This window comes from Serinus canaria, chromosome 24 (genome assembly GCF_022539315.1).
Source record: "Serinus canaria isolate serCan28SL12 chromosome 24, serCan2020, whole genome shotgun sequence".
Taxonomy (NCBI): domain Eukaryota; kingdom Metazoa; phylum Chordata; class Aves; order Passeriformes; family Fringillidae; genus Serinus; species Serinus canaria.
In genome coordinates, this window is record NC_066337.1 from 6,959,692 (window position 1) to 6,987,183 (window position 27,492).

A 27,492-nucleotide genomic window follows, 5' to 3' on the forward strand; every position below is an offset into this window, starting at 1 on the left:
AATCTCGTCAGGCCGGCCAAGTTCCCTGGTTCGGAGCCAGACATCTGGGATTGGGGTTTTCATGGCATTCTTCAGTAGCATGAGGAGCCTCATAAAGCAGCTTCTCTGGGGTATTGTGCCGAGAGCCGCATTCCCAAGCAATTACAGCCGGGGCTGCAGCAGTAATGAGCCCTCGCTTTGGGAAGGGACAGGAAGACAAAAGGGAAACGTTCAATGGAAGCTGCGGAGCCTTTGAACGTGAATAGCTGTGGGCCTGTTAATTGGGATCACCATTGGGAACATTCCCTGTTCCCTCCGGCTCTGGCAGTGTGACCAGGCTCTGGCCAGGGAGCGGGGTGGCAGCAAGGGAAGAGGGCTGAGAGGCTGCAGCTCTTTGGGGTTTCACCATTAATGATTTCTGGCGATGGGGACGAGGCGCAACTGAGCCTTTTCTGGACCAGAAAAATGCTGCAAGTGGTGGTGTCAGCTGAGTGAGTCTCAGCATAGCCAAACACTCGCCTGCTGCTTCAGAAGGTTTTGCTTCTTTGGCACCAGCACCATGCTCAGTAGCTGTTGGCTGGCAGGGCATGGAGGAGCTGCTCTAACTGAGCTTGGTGTTCCTGAAGATGCCCAGGAATCTTCAGGACTGAAGATCTGGTCTTTGGGAAGCAGCAGTGGGATAGTGGGTGACAGGCACCGTGTCGTGTAGGCAGGTGGCCATCCTTGTGGCCGAGCTCCCATTTATTTACAACTCTGGGATTTGTATTGGAGTGTGTCAAAGCTTCCTTATTTTGAATGTTTCCTCTAGAGTTTGGTGGGTTCCAAATAAGAAGTGAAGTTTGAATAAGAACCTCTTTGGCTTCTGCAGTGAGTTATTGCTGAGGCTGCTCAGAGATGGGCTGTTCGTGTCTGTGTGGGTAACTATCAGAGAGCATTTTGTTGGTGTTTGTTTAGAAGACAAACAAAAACCCTCTGAGCTGGAGTGAAACACTTGTCCCCGGGATTTTGAGTAAGAGAACAGGTGCAGAGTGGATTGTGACTCAGTCTGAGGCATGGCACCAGTTCAGTGCCAGTAATAACATTGTGTGTCCGCCTGTCTCCACGAGGCTCTGCCAGTTCAGGGTAGATGACTGCAAACTTGCAGTTTTCCTAGGGAAAACAGTTGGTGCAAGGTTCAGGATGCTTCCCATCCTGCAGGCCAGCACTCCCAAACGCTCTGGCTGGCAGTGCAAGGACAGATTCCTGGGCTCGCTGATGCCAGAGGCAGCCACGCGTGGTTCCGCTCTGTCGTGCAGTTTGCAGTTGAGAGTGACAAGTTTAATTCCTTGTATTGCATTTCGGATGGAAAGGAAGAGTACGGCAGATGAATTTCCTTCTTTTCTGATTCCCTCCCCCCGTTTGATTGCGCTATTGTTTCTTTGGGCACATTAAAATAGAATTTGACTGGAGTCGTTATCCGCTGTCCCCGCGCTGCCGCGTGTAATCCTCTTGCAGAGCCCTCTGCTTTGTGCAGCGGCGTTTGCTAATGAGCAGAGTGGAATTCTTTTTTTTGAAAATCACATGAAACAGCATACCCATAAAACCTTCAGATTCAAGATGGCTTGTTTTGTTCTCATAAGCAGCCCAAACTCCTCAGCCGTTCATCACCCGCGGCTGCCGCGGGGTATCCACGAGGAGGATTCAGCCCCAGCTGGAGAAGAGCCTGTTGTGCTCCACCATCCATTCCCATGCACACCGCTTAGACCCTGTGTTCAGGAGATGAGAGCAGGACGAGCTGCTCCCAAATTAGGTGCAGGCAGTAGGAAAAGGAAATTTTGCAGGTTGAAGTCACCTGCCTCGTTGTGGGTGTTGAGCATATGGTGTCTGTGTCAAAGCATTTTTCCTCAAAACTGGAGTGTTTTATGTCATCAGCTGAGCTTAATGCATTCCATTCACAGGATGGTTATCCCAGGGCGATGACTCCGAGGCACAGTGTGAGGAGGGGAGCTGAGGGAGGAGTGTGCTTGCAGGGAGGTGCTGGGGCTCAGCCTGGGCGAGGTGTTGGTGCCGCTTGGGAGGCAGAGCCCAGTGAGTGCCTGACTCCAGGGTCTGATGACACCCATGCTCCAGAGTAGCTGCCTGCCTGCAAACCTTTCAGTAACACACAGCCCTGGCAGGTTTAGCGAAAAAAATTAATCCCCAACCCAAAAGCACCTTCACTACAGGATGTGCTCAAGTGGCTCCTCAGCAAAAACCCTTTTAACGTTTATAAACCGTTTCTAAAAGCCAGCCTGAACCAGACTGTCATTTCAGTGCCTTGCTAGAAAAATAGCCGTGAGGAATTGTCCTTCATTTGTAGCTCCAGAATGTGGTGTGTCATCCAGTTTGGAGAGAGCAGCATTTACTGGAAGGTCGCAGTTGCTGGGGCTTAAGGAGGGGAGTTCTGGACAGACTGTGCTCAGTTAGGGCAGGTTTTATAAAGTGGTTTTAAATGCAAGTGATTAAGGGGAGGGTTTCTCTTGCTCTCAGGTGCAAATGCAGCTCCTGATTAAAAGTCAACTGCTGAAATCTGAAATTTTCACAACAGCACTGCTGAGTTATTTATTGTGGAGCATTTCCATTGAAAATGAGCCTTGTTTTAAATATCTTACCCTTGATGTGCTGAGTGCAAGGGGGCCAGGCTTACAGTTCATGAAAACTTGGCAAAAACAAGGAGATCTCTTCAAACTGTTGGGGTTTGAGAAGAGAACTGTGAAGAATGTGTCTAATTGAAACTGTTCTTTCAAGAAATGCTAAGCAAATGTCTGGTAGATTTTCAGCTGCTGTTGGCAACATCTGTAAAAGGTCTCGTGTCTCCTGTGACATGGCAGCAGGAGGGTTGGAGCCTGCCCAGCTTTGATGGTTGGAGTGTATTTTTATTTGAAATACACTCACTGTGTGTACAGTAGGAGGAAGGGAGGCTGTTGGTGTGCTGCTCCACCTGCAGCAGTGCTGGGTGCCCGAGCACCAGCCCCGTGCTGCCCCGTGCTGCCCCGTGGCCAGGAGAGAGCAGGTTTCTCCAAAATTGCAGCAAAAAAAAGCAGTGTGCCAGGTTTTTCTGGGGGCTCCCTGTGTTGCCCAGGTTTGTGCCCAGGAGGACAGGGAAGAGCCGTGGAGTTGGGATGTGGGCAGTGACCCCCCCAGCCCCACATCCCTCCCATGGGCTCCTCAGAATGTTCCAGAGAGCTGCTGTGCAGCCCTGTGGGTGGCACTGGGGGGTGGTGGCAGCTTGGCACGTTGAGGAACTTTGTCCCTGGTCACTGCAGTCCATCTAATCCTGGCTAAAGGAGGCAAAGCTGCTCTGGGGCCAGGCGTGGCGAGGTTTGAGGTGGTTTGTAATCCTGGGCACATCGAGCAGGAGAGGCTTTATTTAATTCTAATAATGGCAGAGATAATGTTGGCTTTGTGATAGTCCCAGGCACAGCTGTTCTGCAATATCCACGGCGGTGCATGCTGTGAATGGCTAGCAAGGTATCGAGCCCCCAGGATGTTTTCCTTGCTTTTCAGTGCCTGGATGGATTGCATTGGTTTATTGGAAGAGCGCTGACTTTGTGCTTGCAGTAATTAATTCCCTTTTCCGGGCTGGGGGAAGGTTGGCTATAATTTCCTGCATTCTTTTATCATAAGGCCAAAGGAGAAGCTCAGAATAGCGAGCAGAGAGGAACACTGCATACATGCATTTTAAATTTAGTTTCAAGCAGTTAAGAAGATGGATTTTTTGGTGGGGTGGCCTCTCTGTATTTGCAGTTTTCAAACAAGGTGACCTGGAGGATTGGTGCTGGATGTGGTGTCCATTTCCAAAATCCCTGGCTGTACTGCTCACTCCACCTGTAAATCCATATTCCCTTCTCCTTCAGGGCACTGCAGTGGGCTGGAGATCAGGGTTTGTTTCCCTGCTGGTAGTTCTGACACTGCCTGTGGACAGGAGGAGGGTTGTTTGGGAGGGAATACAGGCGTGTGCTGACCAAAATTCATTTGTGACTGAGCTTGGAAACGTGGCAGAGGAGCAGCACAGTGTGTCCTCCTGCTGTCCCCTGTGCATGCCCTGATCTTAAGGACATCCCAGTGCAATCTGGGCAAGGGCTTCCCACGGCTATGAGGGAGCATAAGAGATGGAAAACGCTTGAGAACAAGAAGGGCAAAAAGAAATTGGGGAAGAATGAGTTTCCTGTGTATTTTTCCCTGATTTTGGGAGGTTTCCCATAAGTACGTGGCTCTCTCATGTCTGGTGTCACCTTTGCTTTGTGGCCATTGAAATGTCCCATTGAAATGGTTGTGTACAGACAGGCAGGGAGGGCTGTGGCAGGGCTGGGTATGGCCGGGGAATGGCCCTGCCCGGGGTGTGTGTTCAGCCCTTGCCCGGGGTGTGTGTTCAGCCCTTGCCCGGGGTGTGTGTTCAGCCCTGCCCGGGGTGTGTTCAGCCCTTGCCCGGGTGTGTGTTCAGCCCTTGCCCGGGGTGTGTGTTCAGCCCTTGCCCGGGGTGTGTTCAGCCCTTGCCCGGGGTGTGTTCAGCCCTGCCCGGGGTGTGTTCAGCCCTTGCCCGGGGTGTGTTCAGCCCTGCCCGGGGTGTGTTCAGCCCTTGCCCGGGGTGTGTTCAGCCCTTCCCCGGGTGTGTGTTCAGCCCTTGCCCGGGGTGTGTTCAGCCCTTGCCCGGGGTGTGTTCAGCCTTCCCGGGTGTGTTCAGCCCTGCCCGGGGTGTGTGTTCAGCCCTGCCCGGGGTGTGTTCAGCCCGTGTTCAGCCCTGCCCGGGTGTGTGTTCAGCCCTTGCCCGGGGTGTGTCAGCCTGCCGGGTGTGTGTTCAGCCCTGCCCGGGGTGTGTTCAGCCCTTCCCGGGGTGTGTGTTCAGCCCTTGCCCGGGGTGTGTTCAGCCCTGCCGGGGTGTGTTCAGCCCTTCCCGGGGTGTGTGTTCAGCCCTTGCCCGGGGTGTGTGTTCAGCCCTGCCCGGGGTGTGTTCAGCCCTTCCCCGGGGTGTGTGTTCAGCCCTTGCCCGGGGTGTGTTCAGCCCTGCCCGGGGTGTGTGTTCAGCCCTTGCCCGGGGTGTGTGTTCAGCCCTTGCCCGGGGTGTGTGTTCAGCCCTGCCCGGGGTGTGTTCAGCCCTTGCCCGGGGTGTGTTCAGCCCTTGCCCGGGGTGTGTTCAGCCCTTGCCCGGGGTGTGTTCAGCCCTTGCCCGGGGTGTGTTCAGCCCTTGCCCGGGGTGTGTTCAGCCCTTGCCCGGGGTGTGTGTTCAGCCCTGCCCGGGGTGTGTTCAGCCCTTGCCCGGGGTGTGTTCAGCCCTTGCCCGGGGTGTGTTCAGCCCTTGCCCGGGGTGTGTTCAGCCCTTGCCCGGGGTGTGTTCAGCCCTTGCCCGGGGTGTGTTCAGCCCTTCCCCGGCTCCCCGGAGCCCTGCGCTCCTGTTGCCTTGCCAACCCCGCGCAGGAGATGGAGCCGAGCGCGGCTGCGGCGATGCCGCGATGCTCGGGGAGAGGAGGAGGAGGAGGAGAGGGAGGAGGAGAGAACCTCACCGCCCCAGAAACAGCCCTCTGCACCCCGGCGGGGAGGGAGAGTTAATAACACTGGCAGAGGCATTCAGCATTCACTCCTTGCTGCTTCTGAGATTGTACAACAGCATAATTTTTTAATGACGGGTAATGATGAAACATCAATTTCAAATCTGTTTTTCTGACTGGTGCCTGGAGCTGCAGCGTCAGGCTCGGCACAGGGAGCAGGGTGCCCAGATCCCTACGGATGGAGCCGGTGCCTGCTGATGTTTGCCGTGTGGTATCAAGGAGGAGCACTAAATTGAAAATTGCTTCTAAATGGGCTCAGTTTGACTGTTTTAATGCTTCTCGGGAGAACACAAGAAACGTAGAGATTTTAAAATAGAAGCAGCACGGCGGTGCCTGGTGCTGTGCGTTGCTGGTGTTTGTCTTTCTTTACAGTTCACATCCCTTTGGTGGTGGCTCACCTGAAAGCAGCAATGAAATGCCATTTATCTCACCCTTCCAGCCTGCAGAACACTGCTGCAGGGCTGTGGGGACAGGTGTGAGCCTGCTGGGCAGCCCAGTGCCCCGCGGTGCTGTGACAGGGACCCTGTCCCCAGGGACCAGCTGTGGCTCTGTCCTGCCCCACCATAAATTCCCTTGGCCCCGGGTTTGGTGTTTCCTTGGGCTCCCTTCTACCTGGGATTGCTCATCCCAGCCCTGCCTTTGGGGCTCGCCAGGACACCCTTCCCAAACACTGGTGCACGATGGCTGCACACCACCCCTCCTGCCACATATGGGAGCCTGGCAGAAAATGAGCATTTCAGCCCAAAAGATAAAAATATGTAATGGGAAGGCTTTTCTTGCTGCAGCTCTCCCTCAGAGCAGACGCTTCAAAGGCAGCAGTGAATGGAAGTCACTCTCTGGAGCTGTCTCGTTCTTTCTCGAGGCAGTGTTTTGATAAATGTTGATGAGTTTCACTGTAAAACTAAATGACATTTATAGCACGATGTATGCTTTACCCATTGCTTAATTATACCTAATGGTGTTGGATGGAAAAGGCATTTACCATTTTACTTTTGTTTAAAATGACAATCTAAACCTCAGAGCCTGTGGGGTTTTGTAGAACGATGACGATTTAATTAAGAACTAAATACAATCTAATTTTAAAAGGCAATTGCAACTTTAAGAAATAAGTGATAAAATTTACAAAGAGCTTGCTGAGAGAGCAGTGCTGGGCTCGGTGTGCCTGCTGTGGGATGGTCTGGGTGCAGGTTTGAGGAAGGTGGGAAGAGGACTGTATCCAGACTTGTCTTCTCTCTCATCCTTACTGTATTTTTTTGGTCATATGCTTTACAGTCCTATTGCTGCACCTGCAGAGGCACTGAAAGGCACTGGGCTAATGCAGTTTATAAACCCAAGGGTTTATTTTTGTGTGCACAACACGGTTTCTCTTCCCTTCCTCCCAGCTCTGCCTTTGTCCTGGCAGCCAGCAAAGAAAACAGAGCCTCTATAGAAAACAAGGCTTGAGGAATGAGCGTGGATCAGGCAGGCTGCATCTTTAAAAATAAACACTGGAGCAGAGCTTTGTGCCTTCCACTCAGCTGGCAGAGCACTGACAGCAGGCAGGAATGTGTTCAGGAGCATCTGCCCTTTCTCTTCTTTTCATGGGTTTAGTCAAAACAAATCCTATAGATGAAGGGGAAAAAATACCAAGATGCATTTTATTTCCCCAAGCCTGGATGAGCCAGCGGGCGGAGGCTGAAGGGGGACGTGCAGGATCTGCAATGAGGAGATTAATGTTTAAAGATATTAGCACTGGTCCTATACTAACATTTATAAATCCGATGGGTGGCAGATTGGGTGCTGATTCCACATTTTTTCTTCCTCCTCTGTAAAATAATAAATATGGTAAAATAGCTCTCAGAGCTGCCTTTATCGTGGGGATGAATCAGGACAGTTGGTGTTGCAAGAGACTTAAAACTTACAAATATGTTGCCCTTTAGGTGAGCATTCATCATAATGTCTGATCTGGGATCTAGACTAAAGGCTTCTCTTATACCTTTTTATCCTTTCTGGGAAGTAGAAATTGGAAGGAGTCCTCGCTTTGATGGTAATGTTGCTGCTGAGATCCTTTCACTTGTTTTGTGGGGGAGTGTCTGGCGCTGGTAGGGGTCTGTTGTTCTTTGAGAAAAGGTCTTGTCTGCTGTCTCTAAAAAACTGAGAGGGGGGGACATACTTGAGTGAAAAGAAAGTGAAGGGAAAGAGCCCTAAAGACAGTGCCCATCTTCATGGCTTGGAGTCCCTGCAGTGCTGGGTGGGCAGGGAAATGACTGTGGGCAAGCAGGGCTCCAACATCCAGGACTGTGGCATTCCCATCTGCCCAGGGAGATGGGGAGTGGACAGATAACACCTGTGAGCAAAGCCATTCCAAAGGCTGGGAATTCCTGAAAAGTGACATCAGCTTTCCTCCCCTGATGGCAAACTGGGAATTAACTTCAAAGGGCAAAAAGAACTCAGCCTGATCTGTGGAGGAGGGCTCATCCTCGAGATGGGCTGGAAGCAAACGGGTCACTGTGCAAGCTCTTGGTCATTCCAGCTGGTAAATGCTTCCTCTTCTGCTTTTACACCACAGTTTTGGGATTACAGCTGGGCAGGTGTTTTGTCAAAGGCTCACAGAGTCGCTCCTGTGTGTGACAGGGCAAGGACAGTGCTGGGATTTAAGGCTGGGTGCATGCTGAGCCAAAGGGCAGGAACAGGCCAGGATACCCCAAAAAACAACAGTATTTCCTGGTATTCTTTGTTGGTCCTTTGTTTTGAGAACGTTTTCTAGAGGTTTGTGCATTTGTCATTAATTTTGCCATTTATTTATTGCTTATTTCAGTGGTGAGTTAAAGATTTCAAACTTAAATATGCAGGCAGTTGAAAGGAGGTCCTTTTTATAGGGAAGAGACCAGGCTGATGTTGATCAGAATTCATTGTGGGTGCTTTATGGAAATACAGATTTCTTGGGTTTAAAAGAGATTATTAAGCCGCACGTTGTGACAGATGCTACTGACAGTAAAAAATAGAAAGGATGTGAAAAAGTCTGCAAGAAATGGGTTACAGGTATGGATATAAGACATATCTGCTCATTAGAGTAAAATGAAACCCATCATCTGAGTTGAAACAGGATTCCTTGTTCCTGGGAACCCCGTGGCTCTGACTAATGGGAGTCGGTGTTCTGGGCACACCTGGGGCAGGTGCTGTCGGCTCCAGAGACTGAGCTGTGCCAGAGCAGACCTCGCTGGCAATGGCATCATCCCAGAGGGCCTGGAGGGGGCACAGGGGGTCTGAGCTGAGGGGCTGCAGTGCTGGGGTCCCTGGGAGGGCTCCCTGCTGCTGGGCAGTGCTGTGCAATGGACGTTCCCCCGCTGTGTCCCTGCCCAGCTGCAGCCCCCGGCTGGCACCCCCGGAGCAGGGATCTGTGCTGAGGGCAAGGTGGGCACAGAGCAGATGGGAGCTCCCTCCACAGCTCCACGTGCCAGCTCGGGCTGTGAGCAGTGCCCTGCTCTGTGAGAGGCAGGTGGCAGCTGCTGGCCACCACAGGGCAAAAACAGAGGTGACAATGATGGTGACAAACCTGCAAACATGTAAATTCTCTCCTCCTGTGCTCAGGTTTTGGCAGGGCCTGCTACAGCTTTACCCCCGTGGCAGAGACAGAAAGGAGTGTGAGGCAGCAGGTGTTGTTCTGGTCAGGGAAATGCACAGAACATGCTCTTTGATTGTGAAAACTGAATATTTGATCTGGGCTTCCTCCTCTTACACTCCTCGTCAGGGTTTAGCTCCCCATGGAGCAAGTCAAGGCAGAGAAAGGAAATTCCACCTGTGTTTGAAACTCGGGTTTAATCAAGGTCTCCTTCCTGGGATCTGGGCTGTGGGTGTCCTTGGTAGCGATGTAGCTGGAAGATAAATGCAGATAAGAATTCTGTATTAGGGCTCCATTAATAATAAACGTGTGTTGATGCTAACTGAGTGTTATTTAAACACACTGAACAGAGACAGCGGCCTGCTGGGACCATCTCATGTAGTCAAGGCTTCTCCCTTGCTGATGCTGCTGCCAAGCAGTGCTGGGGCATGGCAGGGGTGGATTTTAGGTGATGTCCTTGGCGGGTGTTGGCTGCCAGTGATGGCTGAGTGTCGGGGGAACACAAGAAAAGGGCACCTGACTCTTTCTACTGAGGGGCCACTCACAGCTTTGCCCTTTCCTGCTCTTTTGATCCCCCTTGCTTCTGTCCCTCAGTGTCCCCCAAGAGCCCCCTCAGAGTCCTCAGCAGCCTCCCCTTCTCAGGTGCTCCCACAGAAGATGTTCTGTCTCCCTGGTGCAGCCGAGGAGCCGCTCACGGCGGGGTCCTTGGGGGATGCTCGGATAAACCCCTGACCTTATGGGAGAAGGACAGTCTTTAGCAAGTGACCTTTTACTGTCTAGGCAATGGACCATCAGCTGCTGAAAACAAGGCAAGGGAGCAGCTGCTTCTGTTCCTTAGAAATGTATTGGAAATGTGGAATACAAACCTGAGATGTGCAGGGCAGCAGACTCGTGCTGCCATCCCGAATTCTCCCTGGCCGCGTTTGTCCCTCTGGTCAGTGACAGAGCAGATGGATATTGATCCTCAGTGTCCGCCAGCAGTAACCTTTGAAGGGACAGGCGACGTATGGCCAGGGAGTTTGATCTATCAATATCTGGGTAATAGAAAGACAAGGGTGACATCTAATCCCAGCCCAGTGACAGATCATAAATCTGCGCAGACGGGGCGATTGGCGGCAGCAGGAGTGTGAGGGGAGGGCAGGGTGAAGGAGCTGCTCCAGTCTGAAATGCACTCTGGCCACAGCCACAGAGGCTTTCATGGCAGAAAAAAAGAATTTTGTTCTTAAGATCCAAAGAAATACTTTAATTTGGGCATAACACAGGATTTTTGTTCCTGTACCATTGTGGTTTCAGCCAGTGGAAAGAATTCCCTGATGCCATTGCATCACATAGATATTCACTATGTTTAAAGTCAGTGCAGCCTCCAGTGTAATTTCGGAGCTATTGTCATTTTTTATTCTTCCTCTTTAAGCCAGAAAAGCCATAAAGGTGGCAATGGCATTTTTTTTCTCCACAAATTTAATATCTGTGCAGAACTCGCTTGAATTTGCCGTATATTTCTCTGAAGTGGCTGTTTCACAGCGTAAACTTGCTCCTCACAATAAGTAATTTTTAGCACCATCTTGCACGCTGTCTCTGAGTGTGGAGAGTAACTCAGGGGAAGTGTGACTGCAAGCGGGGAGAGGAGCGGGCGCTGCGGGAAGGCGCCGAAAGCGCTGAGAAAATCTGTGCTGAGAAGGAGGGGAAAGAGGTCCCTGGGGCTGCTGGGGCTGCCACAGCCTGTGACAGGGATGAGATCCTGGCAGCAGGAGCGGCTCTGTCCCTGCAGACAGTGCCAGGGAGACTCAAGGAAATCAACGTTTTGGGAACGGTTTCTGTGCATGCTAATTCCTCCCACTCTCCTTCTTCCCCTCCTAAATGGAAACTGGGGCTTTGAGCATCACCAGGGGATCCCAAACCTGGCACAGCAAAGTTGTCTCTGTTGGTAGAGCCCTTCCTCAGAGCAATTCTCTTCTACCTGGCTGTGGCATAAAGGAAGGATAACATGCATTAAATGTGAAAGTAAAAATCCAAATGCCAGGTGAGCGTTGCTGTATCAATTTGCTGTAGTCTGTGCTTCAGAGGGAGACCTGGAGCTGCCAAACCCCATTCCCATCATCACTGAGCAAGCCTTGGCAGTTTGGCTCAGCTGCACCTTGCTGGAAAGTCCCTGCTCCTCTTGTGCTCAGCAAGGAATTTTCATGGGCAAAACTCCCCAGTGCTGAATTGCAGCTGACAGACCTGCACAGAACTAACTCAAAAGGGAGATCTTTCTAGAATTCTATTTGTTTGCCACCATCACTTTTTTTGAAGAGCTCTTTGCCTGGGAATTGGAGTTGCTGAGTCTGTTTCTGGCCATGGAGAAGGTGCTGAAGAGGGAATAAGAGCTACTTGAACACAGAAAAATCTCAGAGAGGCTTGACTCAGGGTCACAAAACTGGTAATTACATCTTATTAGAAGAGAAAGTTGCTGTTGCACAAGGTTAGTTGTGAATCTTGGTGGAAAACAACATTTTCCTCTGGGGTGAGAGCATTGGCAGAAGAATTGCTCGGAGGTGCCACGTCTGGCTCAGGCTCCGTGGCCTCGGAGGGTTTGCCCTGGGGACTGTGCAGGAGTGGAAGGAGCACAGCTGCCTCTTCTCCTGCCCTCCCTGCAGCCCAGCCTTCCACAGTGCCCTTTTGGGAGTGGGTGAGCACCACTGTGTCCTGGTGGGCTGTGAGCAGGACGGAGGATGCAGGCTGGCTGTGCTGGGGCTGTGGCAGTGCTGCCTTCTGCCCCAGCCTGTTCCCTCCTGCTGCAGCCCACCAGGGCCACACGTGTGTCCCTGGGCTCCCTGGGCAGCCTGGTCTCCAGCTGTTGCCCATGAAAAGATGCCATGGAATTAACTCCATCGGCAGCAATTGCCTTTCCCTGCCAGCACAATCAGTGTGGATTGTCTGTTCTTTTCCAAAGTTCAAGAGTGACGACTGCAGCTTTTCAAAGCGTTCTCTCAAGACTGGAGCCTGCATGCACAGAGCTCCAGTGGCTTCTCCCAGCACTGCCTGGCACTTCTCCTCTCCCTCCTAGAGGCTGATCTGCAGGCTAGTTAAATGGCCTTTGGGTCCCCTCCTTTTCCTGTGTCTGAACCATGACCAAGAGCCTCTGGTTCTGGTTCTGTTCCTGGAAAGCAGACTGTGATATTTGTGTCAAAGGGAAGAGATGAAGCTCTCAGTGATGGATGAGAGAGCAGAGGAGCTGCTCAGCTCAGGGAGGGAAGGAATGCAGAGGAGACAAAGCTTCTGGGGAGGTGAATGCTCAGTGTTTATAAACCCTCTTGTCTCTGCTCTAACCACCATGTTCCTTTTAGGTACTTGAAACTGATAGATGAATGTTGACATTCAAATTGTGTTAATTCTGGGAATGGAGCTTAGTGTCGCTTTTTTCCTTGAGCACGTGGGCAGTTTGTGTATCTGTGTGAGTTGTTTCTTCTGAGTCAATCCATTAAGAGGAATTTTGTTTAGGTTTAGGGGCTTACACAGTTCAGGTGTAATGAAAACCTCTCTTCCTTGGAAAGCATTTGTGTCGGGATCCTGCAGACTGAGCCAGCAGTGCTGCAGCTCACGCTGGGGCACCTGTGGTTAGAAATTCCATAGAAATTGAAAAACCATGCTCCCCAGCACGTATTTTTAATCTTTCCTCTTCTCTCCCTGACGCTTCCCTCTAGCCCGGTGTCCTACAGGCGGAGAAAGAATTGATTTTAAATGTGACCGCTGAATATGAGCCAAGGTCCCTGGGCTGTGTCCAGCTGGGGGGAACTTGTTTGAAACACAATTTACTCGTCTGAGTCTGTCTCAGCCCTAGGAGGAGAGACTGCAGTGGTCTAAGGCAGGAAGACAAGTGCAAAAATTAATTGTACAGGTTGCAGCCGAAGCGTCCCTCAAGCATTGTGCCCCCTCCTCACCCCCCTTGCAGGCAGGATAAGGGAAGGTGTCATTTTCACCTTCAAAGGGAGATGCAGTAAATGAGGCTGGAGAATTGCTTTGGGTAATGAAGGAAGCACACACTGTGTTTTCCCTGCTGGCACTGCAGACCCCATTGGGGTGTTTCCCTTGCTTGTTAACACCGGTGCACGTGTTAGACAGGGGCTCACCCCAGAGACTCCCCCCAGGATGGGGCTTCCTTTCCCTTCCTGTTCCACTCTCTCTGGAGCAATCCCTTGTGCTCCAAGTCAAGGCTCTGAGCCCAGTCCTGGACTCTGTCTGTCCTGCTGTCTGTCCATCACACTCTGGGATGAGGATTTGTCCCTTGTGTGAGTCCCAACAGGAAGCTTTGGTCTGATCCATGGACGCTGTGCTGTCGTAGTCCCTTCACGTGTGACAGATGAAGATCTGTCCCATATCATTCTGTTGGGGGCTTTCTGTTGGATCTCCCTGTGCTGTGCCCCTCCAGAGCATTGCCAGGGATTTAATGTTGGTTTTCAACAGTAATTCCTTTGCTTCCCTTAGCTCCTGAGATTCCCTGTTGAGTCCATAAATTTCATCTGCCCTCCCCAGCCTGTCCCTTTCTGTTCCAAAATGCTGTCATGCTCTGTGTGTGTATTTAATGCTCCTCAAAATATGTATACAGTGACAGTAGATATTTACTGAGAAACTTGCCGAGGTTTGACAATGAGGATGGGTCTGAGGAGTTCTTGCTTTGTGTTTTTATTTAATTTCCAGTTTGTCATTGCTGCTGTTGGTGGAAATAGCTTTCCTGGGAGCAGAGAGGAGCCCCAGGATGTGGAGGGGTGCCCGCCTTGGCTGGGTGCAGCACGTTCAGGGCAGCAGAGCAGACTGATCCGACACCCTTTGATGGAGAACAGAGAGCCAGAGCCCAGGAGGCTGAGGCTGCTGCGAGCTGTGGAGGGGCTCAGCGTGTCCTCATGTGCTCCCTGCCCACGATTAACCCGGGTAAAAGCTTCTGCAGAGGGATCTGGTGCCAGCCCAGCCGAGGTGCTGGACTCTGCAGCCATCCATCGGCAGGTTTAATGCAGCAGCATCCCGGTGTGAAAAGCTTCAGTGCCTTGAACTTCAAATAATTTATTTCTAAATTACTTCTACTGTAATTCTTATTAATTCAAATAGTCTTCTAAGCTGATGTAAAATTCAGTAAACGCAAGGAACAGTTTAATGAATTGAAAATAGGATTGAGTCTTTTAAAATAAATGTAAAAAAATATGCTGGCAATTATTGCTTAGATGGAAATCGAATCTTAATAGCTTTGTTAATGATTTGTAGGGAATATTGCGTTTATGAGAACATATCAAGCTGATCCTTGTGCAAGAACCTTGTTTTGAATGGGTTTGATAAAATTATTCCCCAGAAGCAGTTAGTAATGTTTAATATTTTTGCTTGAACCACTTTTGAGATGTTTGATTTCATTGGTGCCAGGGCCTGGCTGTGGCTGTCAGGGCTGCTCCAGCACCTCCAGGGCAGCCTGTGGCACAGGCAGGGCAGGGCTCAGCCCTTGGGTCTGCACAGTGCTTTGGGATTTGAGAACAGAATCATTTAGGCTGAAAAAGCCCTCTAAGATTGAGTCCAGCCATTAACGTGTGTCCCCAAGGTTCAAGAACAGCCCATTAAGGGTGCTGGTAGCGTGGTGGGGTGGCTGAATGCTCATCTTCTGATCACAGGGCTTTGAGCAGGACCAGCTTCATCCCGACACACAGAATGTGGAGCAGGAGCCAGGCAGAGGTCTGGGACAGGCTCTTTGCCCCTCTGACTGGGGCTGAGGGTCTGTGCTCCAATGTGGGTGCTACTGTTTGATAGTAAATCTTCTTGTTGCTCCTCAAAATTCATCAGTCTGGAGAATCTATTTAAAATTTATACTGAGAGGGCAGAAAAATGTGCCCAGACTTCAGCTTTCTGCCCATCAGGTGTGGAGAGGAGTCTGATGGTTTATCAATCTTTCTGTTTCCAAATGATGCACCTTTTTGTCAAACATTTGTTTCCAAGGGATGTCAAATTATAAAGGCAAGTTGGAAAGAAAGATAAACGAAGGAAATGCAGGGTGAGAGAAAACCTGGGGTTTAAATATGATCCCCAGATTTCTTGTGTGTAAACTTTATCATAATCCTTCATTTTTGGGTTTCTGGTGGCCAAGGCAGCAGTGGAGCAGCAGAGGATTCTCTGACCACCCAGCCTGTGGCATCCTGGCTTCAATTGGAGCATTGCCAATCAAAGTCTCAGTACTTCTGCCCCTGTGGTTCCCAGTAGTTATGAGGAATTGAAATGCAAGGCACAGTTCCCAGGCCATCCCCCGTGTCCCCTGGCGTTCAGGGCGGGTGTCTCAGCCTCATTAGGAGCAGAGTTTCCAGGGTGGTGACCTGTAAATGATTACAAGGCTCCCACACCATAATTGCACGGGATCCTTTTTTTCCCCTGCCTCTGGACATTAATAGCACCTGCTGATTACACAGAGTGAGTAAGGACTGATTCCCTCAAGTCTGCCTGCTCCAGTCAGAGGATAAGTGCTTCTTACAGAGAGTTGTTCCTTCAAGTAATCCAACATGATTTTTCTGTTGGGAGAGGAAGGGAATTTGGTGTTTCTGTGTAGGGCAGCAGTCCTCCTTCCTCTGTTCCCATCACAGAGCTCCTTTCTCATTGCTCCTTTACCAGCTGCCTGGGGACCCAGGGTCAATGGCTCACTGGCTGATGTTTCTCCACTGGTGGAGTGGAGCTTTCCATTCCCAAGTGAAACCCACTGGTGTCATTTCTGACCTTGAGTCCCGCTTTGCTGTGTCCTGCAGGTCATGGTCAGAACTTGGTGACAGAGGATGTGACTGTGGTGGAGGGGGACGTGGCCACCATCAGCTGCCGCGTCAAGAACAGCGACGACTCCGTGATCCAGCTCCTGAACCCCAACAGGCAGACCATCTATTTCAGAGATTTCAGGCGTAAGTTTATGGTTGCTCAGCTGGTCATGACTCCTCCTGTGCCCCACTTGCACTCAGGACACAGCATCTGCTGAGATCCCTCCTGTTTGTGCAATGCTGGGCACTTACAGTTCACTGGTTCTGTGAAGGTAGGTGAGACAGACAATCATAATCTTCCCCTTAATGGAAAACTTCACAGTCCCCTCTAAAAGTCAGAGCATCTTACTTTGCAGTGGGAATTGATTGTTGTAATTCAGGGTGAATTGCAATTGAATGCCAAATATTTAGCTGACACAAACAAATTGAGCAGGGCGACACCGAGACAGCGCAGTGTTCTCAGGAGTAATCTCTTCAGACCAAAGACTGAAAATTTCAGGACAATCTGTGCTGCTTTATACCCAAACTGAAATCTCTTCATCGCTTGCATGTCCAGTGGATATATCTGTCCTGTGGTGACAGTGCCACAGCAGCTGCAGTGAGACATTTTAAATGGTCTGTGTTAGTGTCACTGTGGGGACACACCTGTACTCTCTGCCCAGGAAGCAGCAGGACAGGAAAAAAGCTTTAAATTCTACTTCTCCCAACTCCTTCCTCATTTAGGCTGTCCCTGAGTGCCTGCAGTTGGTGCTGGGGCTGTATAGACACCATAAGCATTTTACCTACACATCCCTGAGTCACCTGGTAATAAAACTATGTCCAAAGATTTGATGCTGTGCCTGGTGATTGGCTCATGTTGATTATTTGGAATGATCTGAGAACCAAAAGATTTTATAGGTCCAGCTTCAAGGTAGGAAGCAGCTAATCAGGAGCCCAGGGGTGCTCACGTGTGCTGCTGTCTGTGGGGATCTTTGGGGTTGTGGTGTGGCAGGAAGGGGACGTTGCCTCTCCCCGTGCAGTCACCAGGCTGTGCTTGCCCCACAGCACTGAAGGACAGCAGGTTCCAGCTGGTGAACTTCTCCAACAGCGAGCTCCGAGTGTCCCTGACCAACGTGTCCATCTCTGATGAGGGGAGGTACTTCTGCCAGCTCTACACCGACCCGCCCCAGGAGATCTACACCACGATCACGGTGCTGGGTAAGGAGCCCCGCAGTCCCTGCACGCACAGGGGCACTGGGGTGGGCTCTGTGCAGCCATGGGAGAGCTCCAGCCCATTCCAGTCCCAATGGGAGAGGGATTGGAAGCCAGGATTTGAGCCCTGAGTGCCGGTGGCCAGGCACTGTGGCCACAGGAGCAGTGTGCTGGCAGAGGCAGCTCCTGCTCTGTCTGAGCTGTTCCTGCTGATTAGCAGCAGCTTTTGAGGCTCTCTTAGTGGGAGAACCTGGAGCGGGGAGGGTGACTTAATGTAAGATCTCACTTGCTGATTAGTTTAAATCTTCCTTCTTTTGCTTAATGAGATTTGGGTCTTAGGTTTCTCTACGTTGTTAAGTGATGTTTGTAAGCAGTTTTACTCCTGCTATTACAGTTATCAACACCTTCAAAGTTTCCGTGCACTTTCCAGCGCTCACAGGCACAGGAAGCTCTTCCAGCTCCTGCCTCTAATCCTGCACAGGCAAAAACAGTTCGTTGGATTTGATTTCACTGCTGGCAATGCTGAGAAGGTGTTTGAAAGGAGAATACTCATTTCATTCACCTGTAAGCCAGCACCACATGTCTTTCAAGTGGGAGACATAATGCAGGTTTTTGTTGGGTTATTTAAAGCATGAATCATGCTTTAGAACTGAGGGAAAAGTCAGTTTTCTTGCCTTGTACTTCAGTTGGTTTTGAGAAGCCTTTGTGGCATGGCCAGTGTGTGTGCTGCCTTACCCCACATCTATAAAGGAGGTGGTGTCTTGTCACCTTTGTCATGTTCTCAGGTCAAGCCTCAGCTCAGGAAGCAGGCAAGGATGAGGGAGGTTTATTAGCAGAAGATGAAGGAGGGGTCTTAGTACTTGCATGGAGAGATTGGGCACTGTGATACCAGGGATGGCTTGTCTTGCCTGTCTTTTCTATTATTGGCTCCCTAATTAGGGGAACTAATGAGCCAGGGTGGAGGAGTGGCACTCCGTGTTGTCATTGGCTGGTCCTCCCAGGAACTTGTTCCCCACCAAAAATCTCGTGGCCATCACCCAGCCTTTGACAGAGCTGAAGATGTATCAAGGACTGATTTTGCTGGCCTGCCTCTGATGCTGCCAGCTCGGGAGAGCAGAGGGAGGTGCTGAGGTGTCCCCCTTTGCAGCTGGCATTCGGGGGGAGCTGCACGTTTCCTTCAGCACTTTCATGTCTTCTGTGACACAATATGTAGATTTATTCATGCTTAATTGGAACATGTGAAAGTCTCAAATATGTAGCTCATTCTGTTCTTTGTAGAGAGAAGCCACAAGTGACTAATTAGTCCATTTGATCATCTGGATGGTATTTATACATATTTGTTCTTCATTAGCTTTAAGACCTGTGAGTCACATCTGAACTGTGCAGTTGCTTAATCACATTGATCAGAGCAAAGTTGAGTTTCCTTTGGAAGTTCTGGGATTTTCTGAAGCCGTGACTCTGCCATAAGAGCTCTCGCTGTTCACTTTTTCTTGGGTTTTGCCTTGCTGCTGGTGCTTTCATGGGAAAGAGATTCCCTTGTTCCCATGTCTTAATTTTTAAGCTCATTTGTCCAATTTCTGGGCTGTGCTGCAGTGGTTGTTACCCCTGAAGTTACAGCCTGTTTCTCAGTATTGCTGGATGATTTTTCATTTGGTACAGTCTTCCAGCTTTGTGTTTTGGGAGACTCCTGATCTAGGGAAGATGTGTGCTTGGGCAGATCTCCACCCCAAAGGATATGGCACTTGTGGCTGGGTGTAGAGCCAGCTCCCTCCTCTCTTTGGGTGGTTTGTGGGGGTGTGATGGGGGGCAGAGCTGTTCCCAAGGGATGGTGTTCCACTCCAGGCTTGTATTGAGTGGCTTTTCGAGCATCTTAAATGAGGTTGATGTTTGCTGGCCTGATTCCATGCTCATGGCTGAACCGTGGAGCTGAACAGCAGGAGAGAGAAATTGCCGTGGAGGTTAGAGGCTTGGTAAGTAATGCAGTGCCAAGTGTCAGCTTTTGTGTTTCCTCTCCTTGTCAGAGAAGTCAGGAAATGTGCACGGAGTCAAGCTGGATTTTTAAATAGCAGCACACGCCCGAGTAGTGCAGGAGGCTGCGGCTCTCCCTGGAACCGTGCCTGCTTGGGAGAGGGAACAGAAAGTTACAACCCTGATAAGTAATAATTTGTGAGGCTGCGGTGATTATTAGGTGGAGAGTGAAAGTGCTCACTCCAATTACTGCAAAACCGCCTATCAAAGGGTTTGATTGATTGAAAGATCAAATAAATGCTGGTTGCTTGTTTCCTTCAGTAGATTTTACAGGTTTTCCTCAAGGTTTTGTCCTGTGTAGTGATCAAAAGATGGTTTTTTTCATCCGGTTTGTGCTGTGTTTCCCATTCCAGTGCCACCACGCAATTTGGTAATTGATATCGAGAAAGAAACGGCCGTGGAGGGAGAGGAGATCGAGCTGAACTGCACCGCCATGGCCAGCAGACCAGCCACCACCATCAGATGGTTCAAAGGCAACAAGGAGCTAACGGGTAGATGTGTCCTCTCAGTCCCTTGCTTTGTTCAGGGAGCTGAAGTGATTTATGTAACGCTGGGTGTTTGTTCTCTGCTGCCAGTTGAAGGGGAAAAAAAAGTAAGAAAAGTAGAGCGAGCTTCTTTGAGCACCAGCTGAGGAACAAAGGACTGTGTGGGCAGACAGATTATTCCCTAACGCAGGGGGCTGAACTCCATTTGGTCCTCTGCCTACCTGCCAGCCTCGAGTGCCGGGTTCTGGAGTCCTGCTGTAACTGCAGGTGACCTTGAGGAGCCCAGGGCTGTGCACTGAATTCATTTCTGCATGGCTTGTGTAGCTTTCTGCCCTGTTTCAGGTACGAGAGGGATCGTCTGTGCTTTGGGCTGTAAAGATTTGCAATTCACCTTCATGTCTAGCTCTCCCTTGTTTGTAGAGCGTTTTCCCTGTGTTCAGTTGAATATTCATCTAAGATGGGTTTCTCTGACTCCCTGAAGTCTGGTGGCTCCCAGTACTTGCACATTCAAGTCACTGACTCTGATTGCATGTGACACGCTGTTAGTTTAAGTCTGCATGTAGATGTGAGCTTGGTTGACAACACCTTTGTGCTTTACCCAGTCTGAGACACTGACGGACTCTCTGCAGAAGTCCAGACTCATTACTTCAAACCCACTCCCCTGCAAGGACAGGATAAAATCCTCTCTTTAAGCCCAGCACTTCAGAGCATTTGAGCAGGCCACAAGCTGGGAGGATGCTGGTACAGGTGGGATGCAAACCTGCTGCCTGGCCCAGTGGTGCCCCGCTGTGTCCCAGCACTGTGGTGTGCAGGGAGTTAATGATCCCGTTCTGCTTCCCTTCACCATGCCAGTGGGCAGCAGGACAAAGTGTTTGTCCCTTTCTGCCTGACCTGTGCAGCTTCTTGATTGAGTTTTCTTGTGTTAGCAGTTGAATCCCAGCTTTGAGTTCCCTGGGAAGAATGCTGAGCTTCATGTAATACCACCTCACCCTGCTCAGTCTTCAGATTTTTTTTAACAGAGTAGAGACTGAAACATTTGGCTGTGTTTGTGAATCACAGGAAGTGTGGCTTTGCCCATGGGAAAGCTTTTCCTCCAAATATCAAGGGGTGTCTGCATGTGTCACCTGTTTCACTCTCATATATTATACAGCAATATTTGGTGTCTGGAAGAGCTCTGCTACAGAAGTTACTCTTAGCAATTTTGCCTGTGAATTCTTAAATAAAGAGGCACAGATCAGAGCGGAACTGCGCTGTCAGCGGGCGCTTGCTGAGTTCCTGGATAAATCCTTTTTCTGCTGTCTTGTCTCGTCTCGTTTTGTCTTGTCTTCCTGCTTGTTTCCATCACAGCATCCCTCAGGCAGCCAGTCCCGAGCTGGGCTCCCCTCCCTCAAACAGAGCACTGCGAATGCTCCCACCTATTCGTACTGCTTTTAATTAATTCAATCTGTTAAATCACTTTTGTAGCTAATTGTTGATTCAGGAGTGGGAGGGGATTTGTAGCTCATTGATTTAAGAGTTTGGGGATTTGGGGATGGTGTTAATCGTTGCAGTAACACCGGAGCCTGACGGGGAGGAGGAGGGATGGGTGTCCAAAGGGAGGTGGCCTGGCTGCAGGGGTGCTCCCCCTGCCCTGACTGCCCTGTCCCTGTCCCCTGCCCCAGGCAAGTCGGAGGTGGAGCGGTGGTCCGACATGTACACGGTGACCAGCCAGCTCCTGCTGAAGGTGGGGCGCGAGGACGACGGCGTCCCCGTCATCTGCCTGGTGGATCACCCTGCCGTCAAGGACTTGCAGACACAGCGTTACCTGGAAGTCATGTGTGAGTAGCAGAACCTTTAATTCTCTCAATATATAAAACTGTGTGCTTGGGAGTGCAGGAACCGTTCCCCACGTGTTCAAATTCCAGCATTGATAACGATTATATCCTGTTACATTGAAATCATAAACACAGTGCAAGGTAACACTTCATGGGTGAAGCCACAACTTTCCCAGCCCTTGGTGATACCATAAATACTTTGTTATCTGATGAAGTAACTCTCTGTACATAGAATTTGCATCAAAGGTTTCTGGCCGGGTTTTTTAATTGTCAAAACAGATTAAATCTGAGTATTTTTCTTCTAGCAGCCTACTTACCTCTGGAAAGTGTTTCTCCCCTCCAAAGCAACTGGCCACCGTGGCGAGTTTACTGGCAAAGACTGGGTATTGTGCAAGGGAAGCCCAGTGCTGTGCACTGTGAACATACAGCATCAGCTGGATTTGTACATCAGAGAATGGAGCTCTCTGGAATCTGTGGTAGCAGCACTGATTGAAGCCAGCCTATTTCCTGTACTGCTCCTGACATGTTCATTGTTAATAATGCATCTCACTTCCCTCAGGAGCTGCTCCACTGTACATGACAGCAGCAAGCAGGTACCTGGAAATAGCTGTGGTCCCAAATGCACCTGGTGGAGATTTTGGAGTGTGTACATGCATCCCTGTGTTCTGAAACATCTCCCAAAAGCAGAGGGGGATGGTCCCTACAGCAAGGCCGTGTGCTTGGAAAGCCAGGCCCTGAGACAATTCAAAGCCCTTGTTTTTGTAGGGTCCCTTCACCTACATCACACTGAAAGGAGGAGAGGAAGTTTGGTATTAATTCATTTCATCTGCTTCATTATGTAGTTTCATTATGAACATCTTGGTTACAATTCTCGTATCTCCGAAACTAGCGGGAAGTAATGTTCCTGTAATGAGGAAAACAGGAATGATCAGATACTGCCTAAATTGACAGATCCGAGATTTCTTGCGACTGTGCTAATGTGTAATTCATTTATGCAAACTTAATGTCCATTAACATTTCTTGCAGAGCTCCATTAGCTTTAATAATACATTAGCACCTTTGTGAGGCGTGATCAAATACTTAACGGGGAAGAGCAAAAAATGCCATCTACCCTGTTGTGAGAGGGGATTGGAACTCGCTGGGCTGGAAGGGCATTGGACAACCTTGAGGCTTCTCTCAGAAATCCCTCTGGAATCCTGGTGATTTGGTGGAATAGGAGAATGCCACTGCTTTGGGGGGAATAAAGCAAACATTTCTTCTCTCCTTCCTCAAATCCCTCGTTGGCCACTTCAGTTTGCAGCCTTAGGGGTTGCCTGTGCAGTGAGGGCACAGCACCCCTAAAGCACAGTTCTTTGTTCAGCTCCTGCCCTGGAGGCCCTGCTGCATGCTGTGCACAGGTTTCTGCCCTTAGTGCTGATTTTTGCATCCCCTTGGACTGTTCCAGAGCTGTTTGTGGGAATGAGGCACGGAGCCTCCTCGGGAGGGAACGGGGATGAGCAGGAGGAGGGAGTTCAGACTGATTTGGTTTTTGTTCTGAATTAAACTCTGAGCTTGTTAAAAGTAATTATGTTCCAATGTGGGGACTTGACCCCGTTAGCCCAGTCTGTTCCTTGAGTGGGCAGCAGCAGATGGCCTGAGAGGAGCCCCAGCCCGAGAACTTGTCCTGCATTCTGACCTTGTGGCTCCATGGGCTGGAGCAAGGCCAGACACCTGCATTTCATACCTGCTGCAGGGCTTTAGCTTAAAGAAAAGGCAGTTTCAGAGCAAGCTCTTACCCTGGAGCTTCTGCTGTCTGACAGTGATGATTTGTTGGCCAGTGGGAGAGTGTGGGCAGGAGGAAGAGCCTCTTGTCCTTGCACACAGGCGTCTCCATCGGTGCTCCCACCGAGCTCTGCCCTGGGGGGAGCTGGGGCTCCTGCTCTGACACCTCCTCAGCTGATTCTGGATGTGGACTGTGCAGCAGAGGATGCTTCTCCAGCTGCTCTCCGTGCCTCCACTGTCCATGGCGTGTCCTTGCAGGCACCCAGCTACCAGGTCTGTGCTGCAGTGACACTGGGAATTCCTGGCTCATCCCTGTGGATGTGGCTGCTCTCCCTGCAGCAGGTCAGTTACCTGGCTGCCTGTTCCACTCTGCTCTGACATCCTCTCCCCTCAAATCCTGCCCGCTCCCCTCGTGGATCCACCCCTTCACAGCATCAGCAGGGCACAAGAAAATGTTTTTCTCAGCAGATGTCATATTTCTCTGCACTTAATGTATCCAACTGGAGCATGAAATGTGTTGGGGAAGGACAGGAGGATGATGGATGGAGCCTGCTCAGATAATGAGGTATTTTTTGTCTGACTAAATTTCAGAGTAGGGAGATATTTTTTCTGAGATGCAGCTAAAAAGTTGTAGGGTTTGTTTTCCAAGAAAAAAAGCAGAAAACAACAATGGGTGTTAATTTGTCCTATTTATGGAGCAAACCATTTGTTGCATATCTGCCCTGGTACAGCGTGGCCCTTGGTGAATGCCTTCACGTGGCTGCAGGGTGTGTTACTGAAAAGAAATCCCTGTGAACAAGCAGTGTAACATGTGTGGAGCCCTCCCCTAGCACTCCTCAAAAGCAAAGCAGGGCTGACTGCCTTGGTGCACTCGCAGTGCCACAGAGGAGCACCCTGAGCCCTGGCAGGCACAGTGGCTCTGGAGTGGAAATGTCCCCAGCTCTGCTGCAGCCGCTGAGTTTCTGTGGATCCCTCAGTGAGCAATGGGAGACCAGTGCACTGGGTGTAATTTTAGAAAGGAAATGAAGCAACAAAATGCATTAAAATGTCATTAAGGATCTGAATGGCACCAGATATTCAGGGAGACGTGTGAGTTGAGCCCTTGTGGTGTGTTTGCTGCTCTCATTACGTGACACTGGAAGCGAGCGTCGGACCTGGATTTTGGCCTTTTCTCTGGGCTGGCTTTTTGTCCTTTTCTGAAGTTATAATTACCTGTGCATTCCTTTTTGTAATACCTACATGTGTACCTTTAAAGCCTGCCCCAGTGGAGTCTTGTTGCAGCCTCTGCTGTTGCGACAGGAGAACTTTTTGTGCCCAATTATGTTTAAAATCAGCCACATACGTTTGCTGCTGCATCTCCAGTAATCCTTACATTTCCGTCCAGAACAAATATTAATTGCGTAGTTTGCAGTGAAGTTATTAACATCAATGTAATTTATCATCTGGAGATCGCTAAAAGCGAATAAATGAGTTGTTTTGTTCAGTGAGGTGTTGACCCCTTCAGAAACTTTGATTTAAAGCTGTTTTTTTTCTTTTAGTGAATATGAAAAGCACCACAATCAGCCGAGTGTTCAGTTATTTGATTTTCTGGGGCATTAGCCACTCTTGTTTGTGACATTTCCCAGTTGGGTGCTCGTTTGTGAGCTCATTAATAAGGTTTTCTCGGAGGAATGTTGTTGGGAGCACAGAGCGTGTGGGGCGACCAGGGCTCTGCCATTTGCAGGCATTAAGCAGCAGAGTGTGCTTAAATATTAAAAGAGAAGTGTTTATCCCCAAAAATGCCTGTCGGGCTCTGGCATTCCTTTTCCTGCAACAAGCAAAATGATTAAATTGCTTTGGTTAGGGGTGATTTTTGCAGAGTCGTGTTTGGGGTTGACAGGCTCTTCCAGACAAGCTGTGATCTGCCAGTCCTGCTCATTCCTTATTTTAGACACGGGATCTATTTATTGAATAGATTTCTGTATTTTGGCTGAAAATCAGCAGTGCAGCCTCTCGTCCTTGTCAGAGGTGAGGAGCAGGCAGGGGATTGCCAGGCTGGGCTGGCTTTGACGCAGAGTGCATTCCTGATGAGCAGCCCCACTGGATTTTGGAATAAAGGTGGCTGTTGTTTACACCTGAGGATCAGTGTTAACTTTGCTGACTCCTTTTAATATTGAAAAACACATTTTTCCTGCTCTTCCCCAAGTGAGATCAGAGACTCCCACAAGTCAGTTTTTTGAGCAGCTCTCTTTGGCACAGAAGAGAGCAGGGATGAGGAGCTGGATGAAGCCATGCCCACCTGAAGAGAGATGTGTTAAGCATTATCTGGGAAATGCTGAGGCTGGATTTACCCACGGTGGGCAGGAACACGGCTTGGCCCACAGATCCCTTCCCAGGGATGCCATCTGGCCTCAGGTTTGCCAAGATGTACGTCAGCAATTCACGCAGGGATCAGAAAAGGGATTTCAGACTTGGACCCGGCAGCTCCTCGGCTGGCAGAGGCAGAGCCTGCTCGGCTGGAGCTCCGGCAGAGCCCACGTTGGCAGCTCCTCTGCTGGCTGGGGCCGGGCGCTGCCAAAAGCACCACGTGCTGCTTTCCCAACCCTTGGGAAGAGCCTTTTGGCTGTTTCCAGCCTGACAGGGAGCGTGTCCTCGGGACAGGCTGGGCTGGGCTGTCACCAGGGGTGTCAGCGAGGGTCCCACGGCCGAGTCCTGGGAGCCCTGCCTGCCCAGCCTGCCTGCTGCGGGCTGGGGGCAGCGAGCTCCAACCTGGGCTGGCCTGATGGAAGGAAACGGGTGGAAATAATGGGCTTAGGCTTTTGTAAGGCCCCGAACTCGGTGTAATGTTTTATCTCGGCTGATTAATGACATCTAAGCATTATCGATGAAGTGCATGTTTAAATGGATTAAGAAATCACTAACTGGCAGATCTCAAAGGATAGTCATTAGGGAGTAATCAGCAGTGCTGGTATTTTTAGAGGGAACGCAGGGGCCTGGGTGCTTGGCCTGATGCTGTTCAGTTGAAACATTTGAAGTTCTTAAAAAGTCACTGTTAATAATCTTTGCTGATGGCACAAAAATGGGGCGAGCAGCTAAAAAAGGAAGAACTGGGACAAATGCAGAATAACTGGAGTGGTTTGGTAAGCTCCCAAGCACGGAGCTTGAGAGCTGTGAAAGTCAATGGGTGCAGGCTTCGGTGGCCAGTGGCATCCTGAGGGGAGGTGAGGGTTTTGGGGTGCACGGTCCCTCTGGGGGCTGCGGCCCCCAGCAGACCCCGGTGCACGGGCACGCGCCGTGCCTGTTGTGAGAGAAATCTCATCAAATGCAGAATGGCTTTGTAATAAGTTTTTCAAATTGGCTGCTGCTACAGTGTAACCTTTAGACGACTGGTATTTAACCTTGTATATCACTCTGAGCTTTTGAATGAATTTAGCTTAATAAAGGTGCCTTATTAAATTACGAGGCTGTTTTTTTTAAGCTGCTAGAAAGAGGCGTAGTAGGAAATAGCTGTGGGTTGTTGGGTCTAATTGGCTGCCATGGAGCACGCAGGGCCTGGGGTGCACAGATGCAAGTGTTTATTTTTATGCAACAATCCAGTGGTGTGATGTTATGAAGTTCCAAGTTGAGGATTTTCAGGCACTGGAATGCACTTGGCGGTGAAAATTGCCACTTCTTGGTGGCAGCACACTGGTGTCTTGTGTTACCATCTGAGATGGTCATCACCCCACGTTACAGAGCTGCAGACATCACTGCTGGAACGTGTCCTGTGTTACAGGGCAGGGGCAGACGGCTGGAGCATCCTTGGAGCCATCGGAGCTCTGTCCGTGTGCTGCTAAATGTCACAGGAGCTGGCTCGGGGTCCCAGGGCGCTCGGCATTTCGCAGACCCGCGCTCCGAGTCCATAATCTGCAGGAAATACACTGACTTGTGCAAGGCAGGCTGCGAGCACTGCAAGGAGAATTTAAGATTGTCTAAAGGCACGTGCTTAAACAGAGGGAGAAAGACACCACTGCCCCTCCAGATTTTTGAGTGAAATTTTTTTGCATGCCGTGAGCCCAATGCCAGCAGGTCCTCTGGAGTGTCCAGCCATCCCTCTGCACCCTTCAGGCTCAGGTCCATTCTCCTAAGTGCCCTCTGTAACTCCCAGCGTGCTGGCAAGTCCTTTGCTGTGGTAACTCTGTTGGGAAGTTCTTGGCTTCAGCAATGTTGACCCATGTGCTGATAAACCCAGATTGCTGTTGCAGGTGACACCTCCACAGTGCCTGGATCCCAATGGGACGGGTCCACTTCACTGCCACTGTTGGTGTGATGAAGCTCGTGGGGCTGGGAAGTGGCAGTGAA

General features: G+C 50.2%; 1 protein-coding gene across 6 annotated transcripts in view; it reads left to right on the forward strand.

Annotated features, from left to right (window-relative positions):
* The window catches only part of CADM1 (cell adhesion molecule 1), a 130,165-nt gene that overhangs the window by 72,168 nt on the left and 30,505 nt on the right, over positions 1-27,492 (forward strand). For all 6 annotated transcript variants that reach the window (XM_030230981.2, XM_030230983.2, XM_030230982.2 and 3 more), the window contains exons 2-5: positions 15,891-16,037; positions 16,938-17,090; positions 19,466-19,603; positions 21,259-21,414. In XM_030230981.2, coding sequence (XP_030086841.1) covers positions 15,891-16,037; positions 16,938-17,090; positions 19,466-19,603; positions 21,259-21,414 — 594 coding nt within the window. The remainder of the gene's footprint in view (positions 1-15,890; positions 16,038-16,937; positions 17,091-19,465; positions 19,604-21,258; positions 21,415-27,492) is intronic.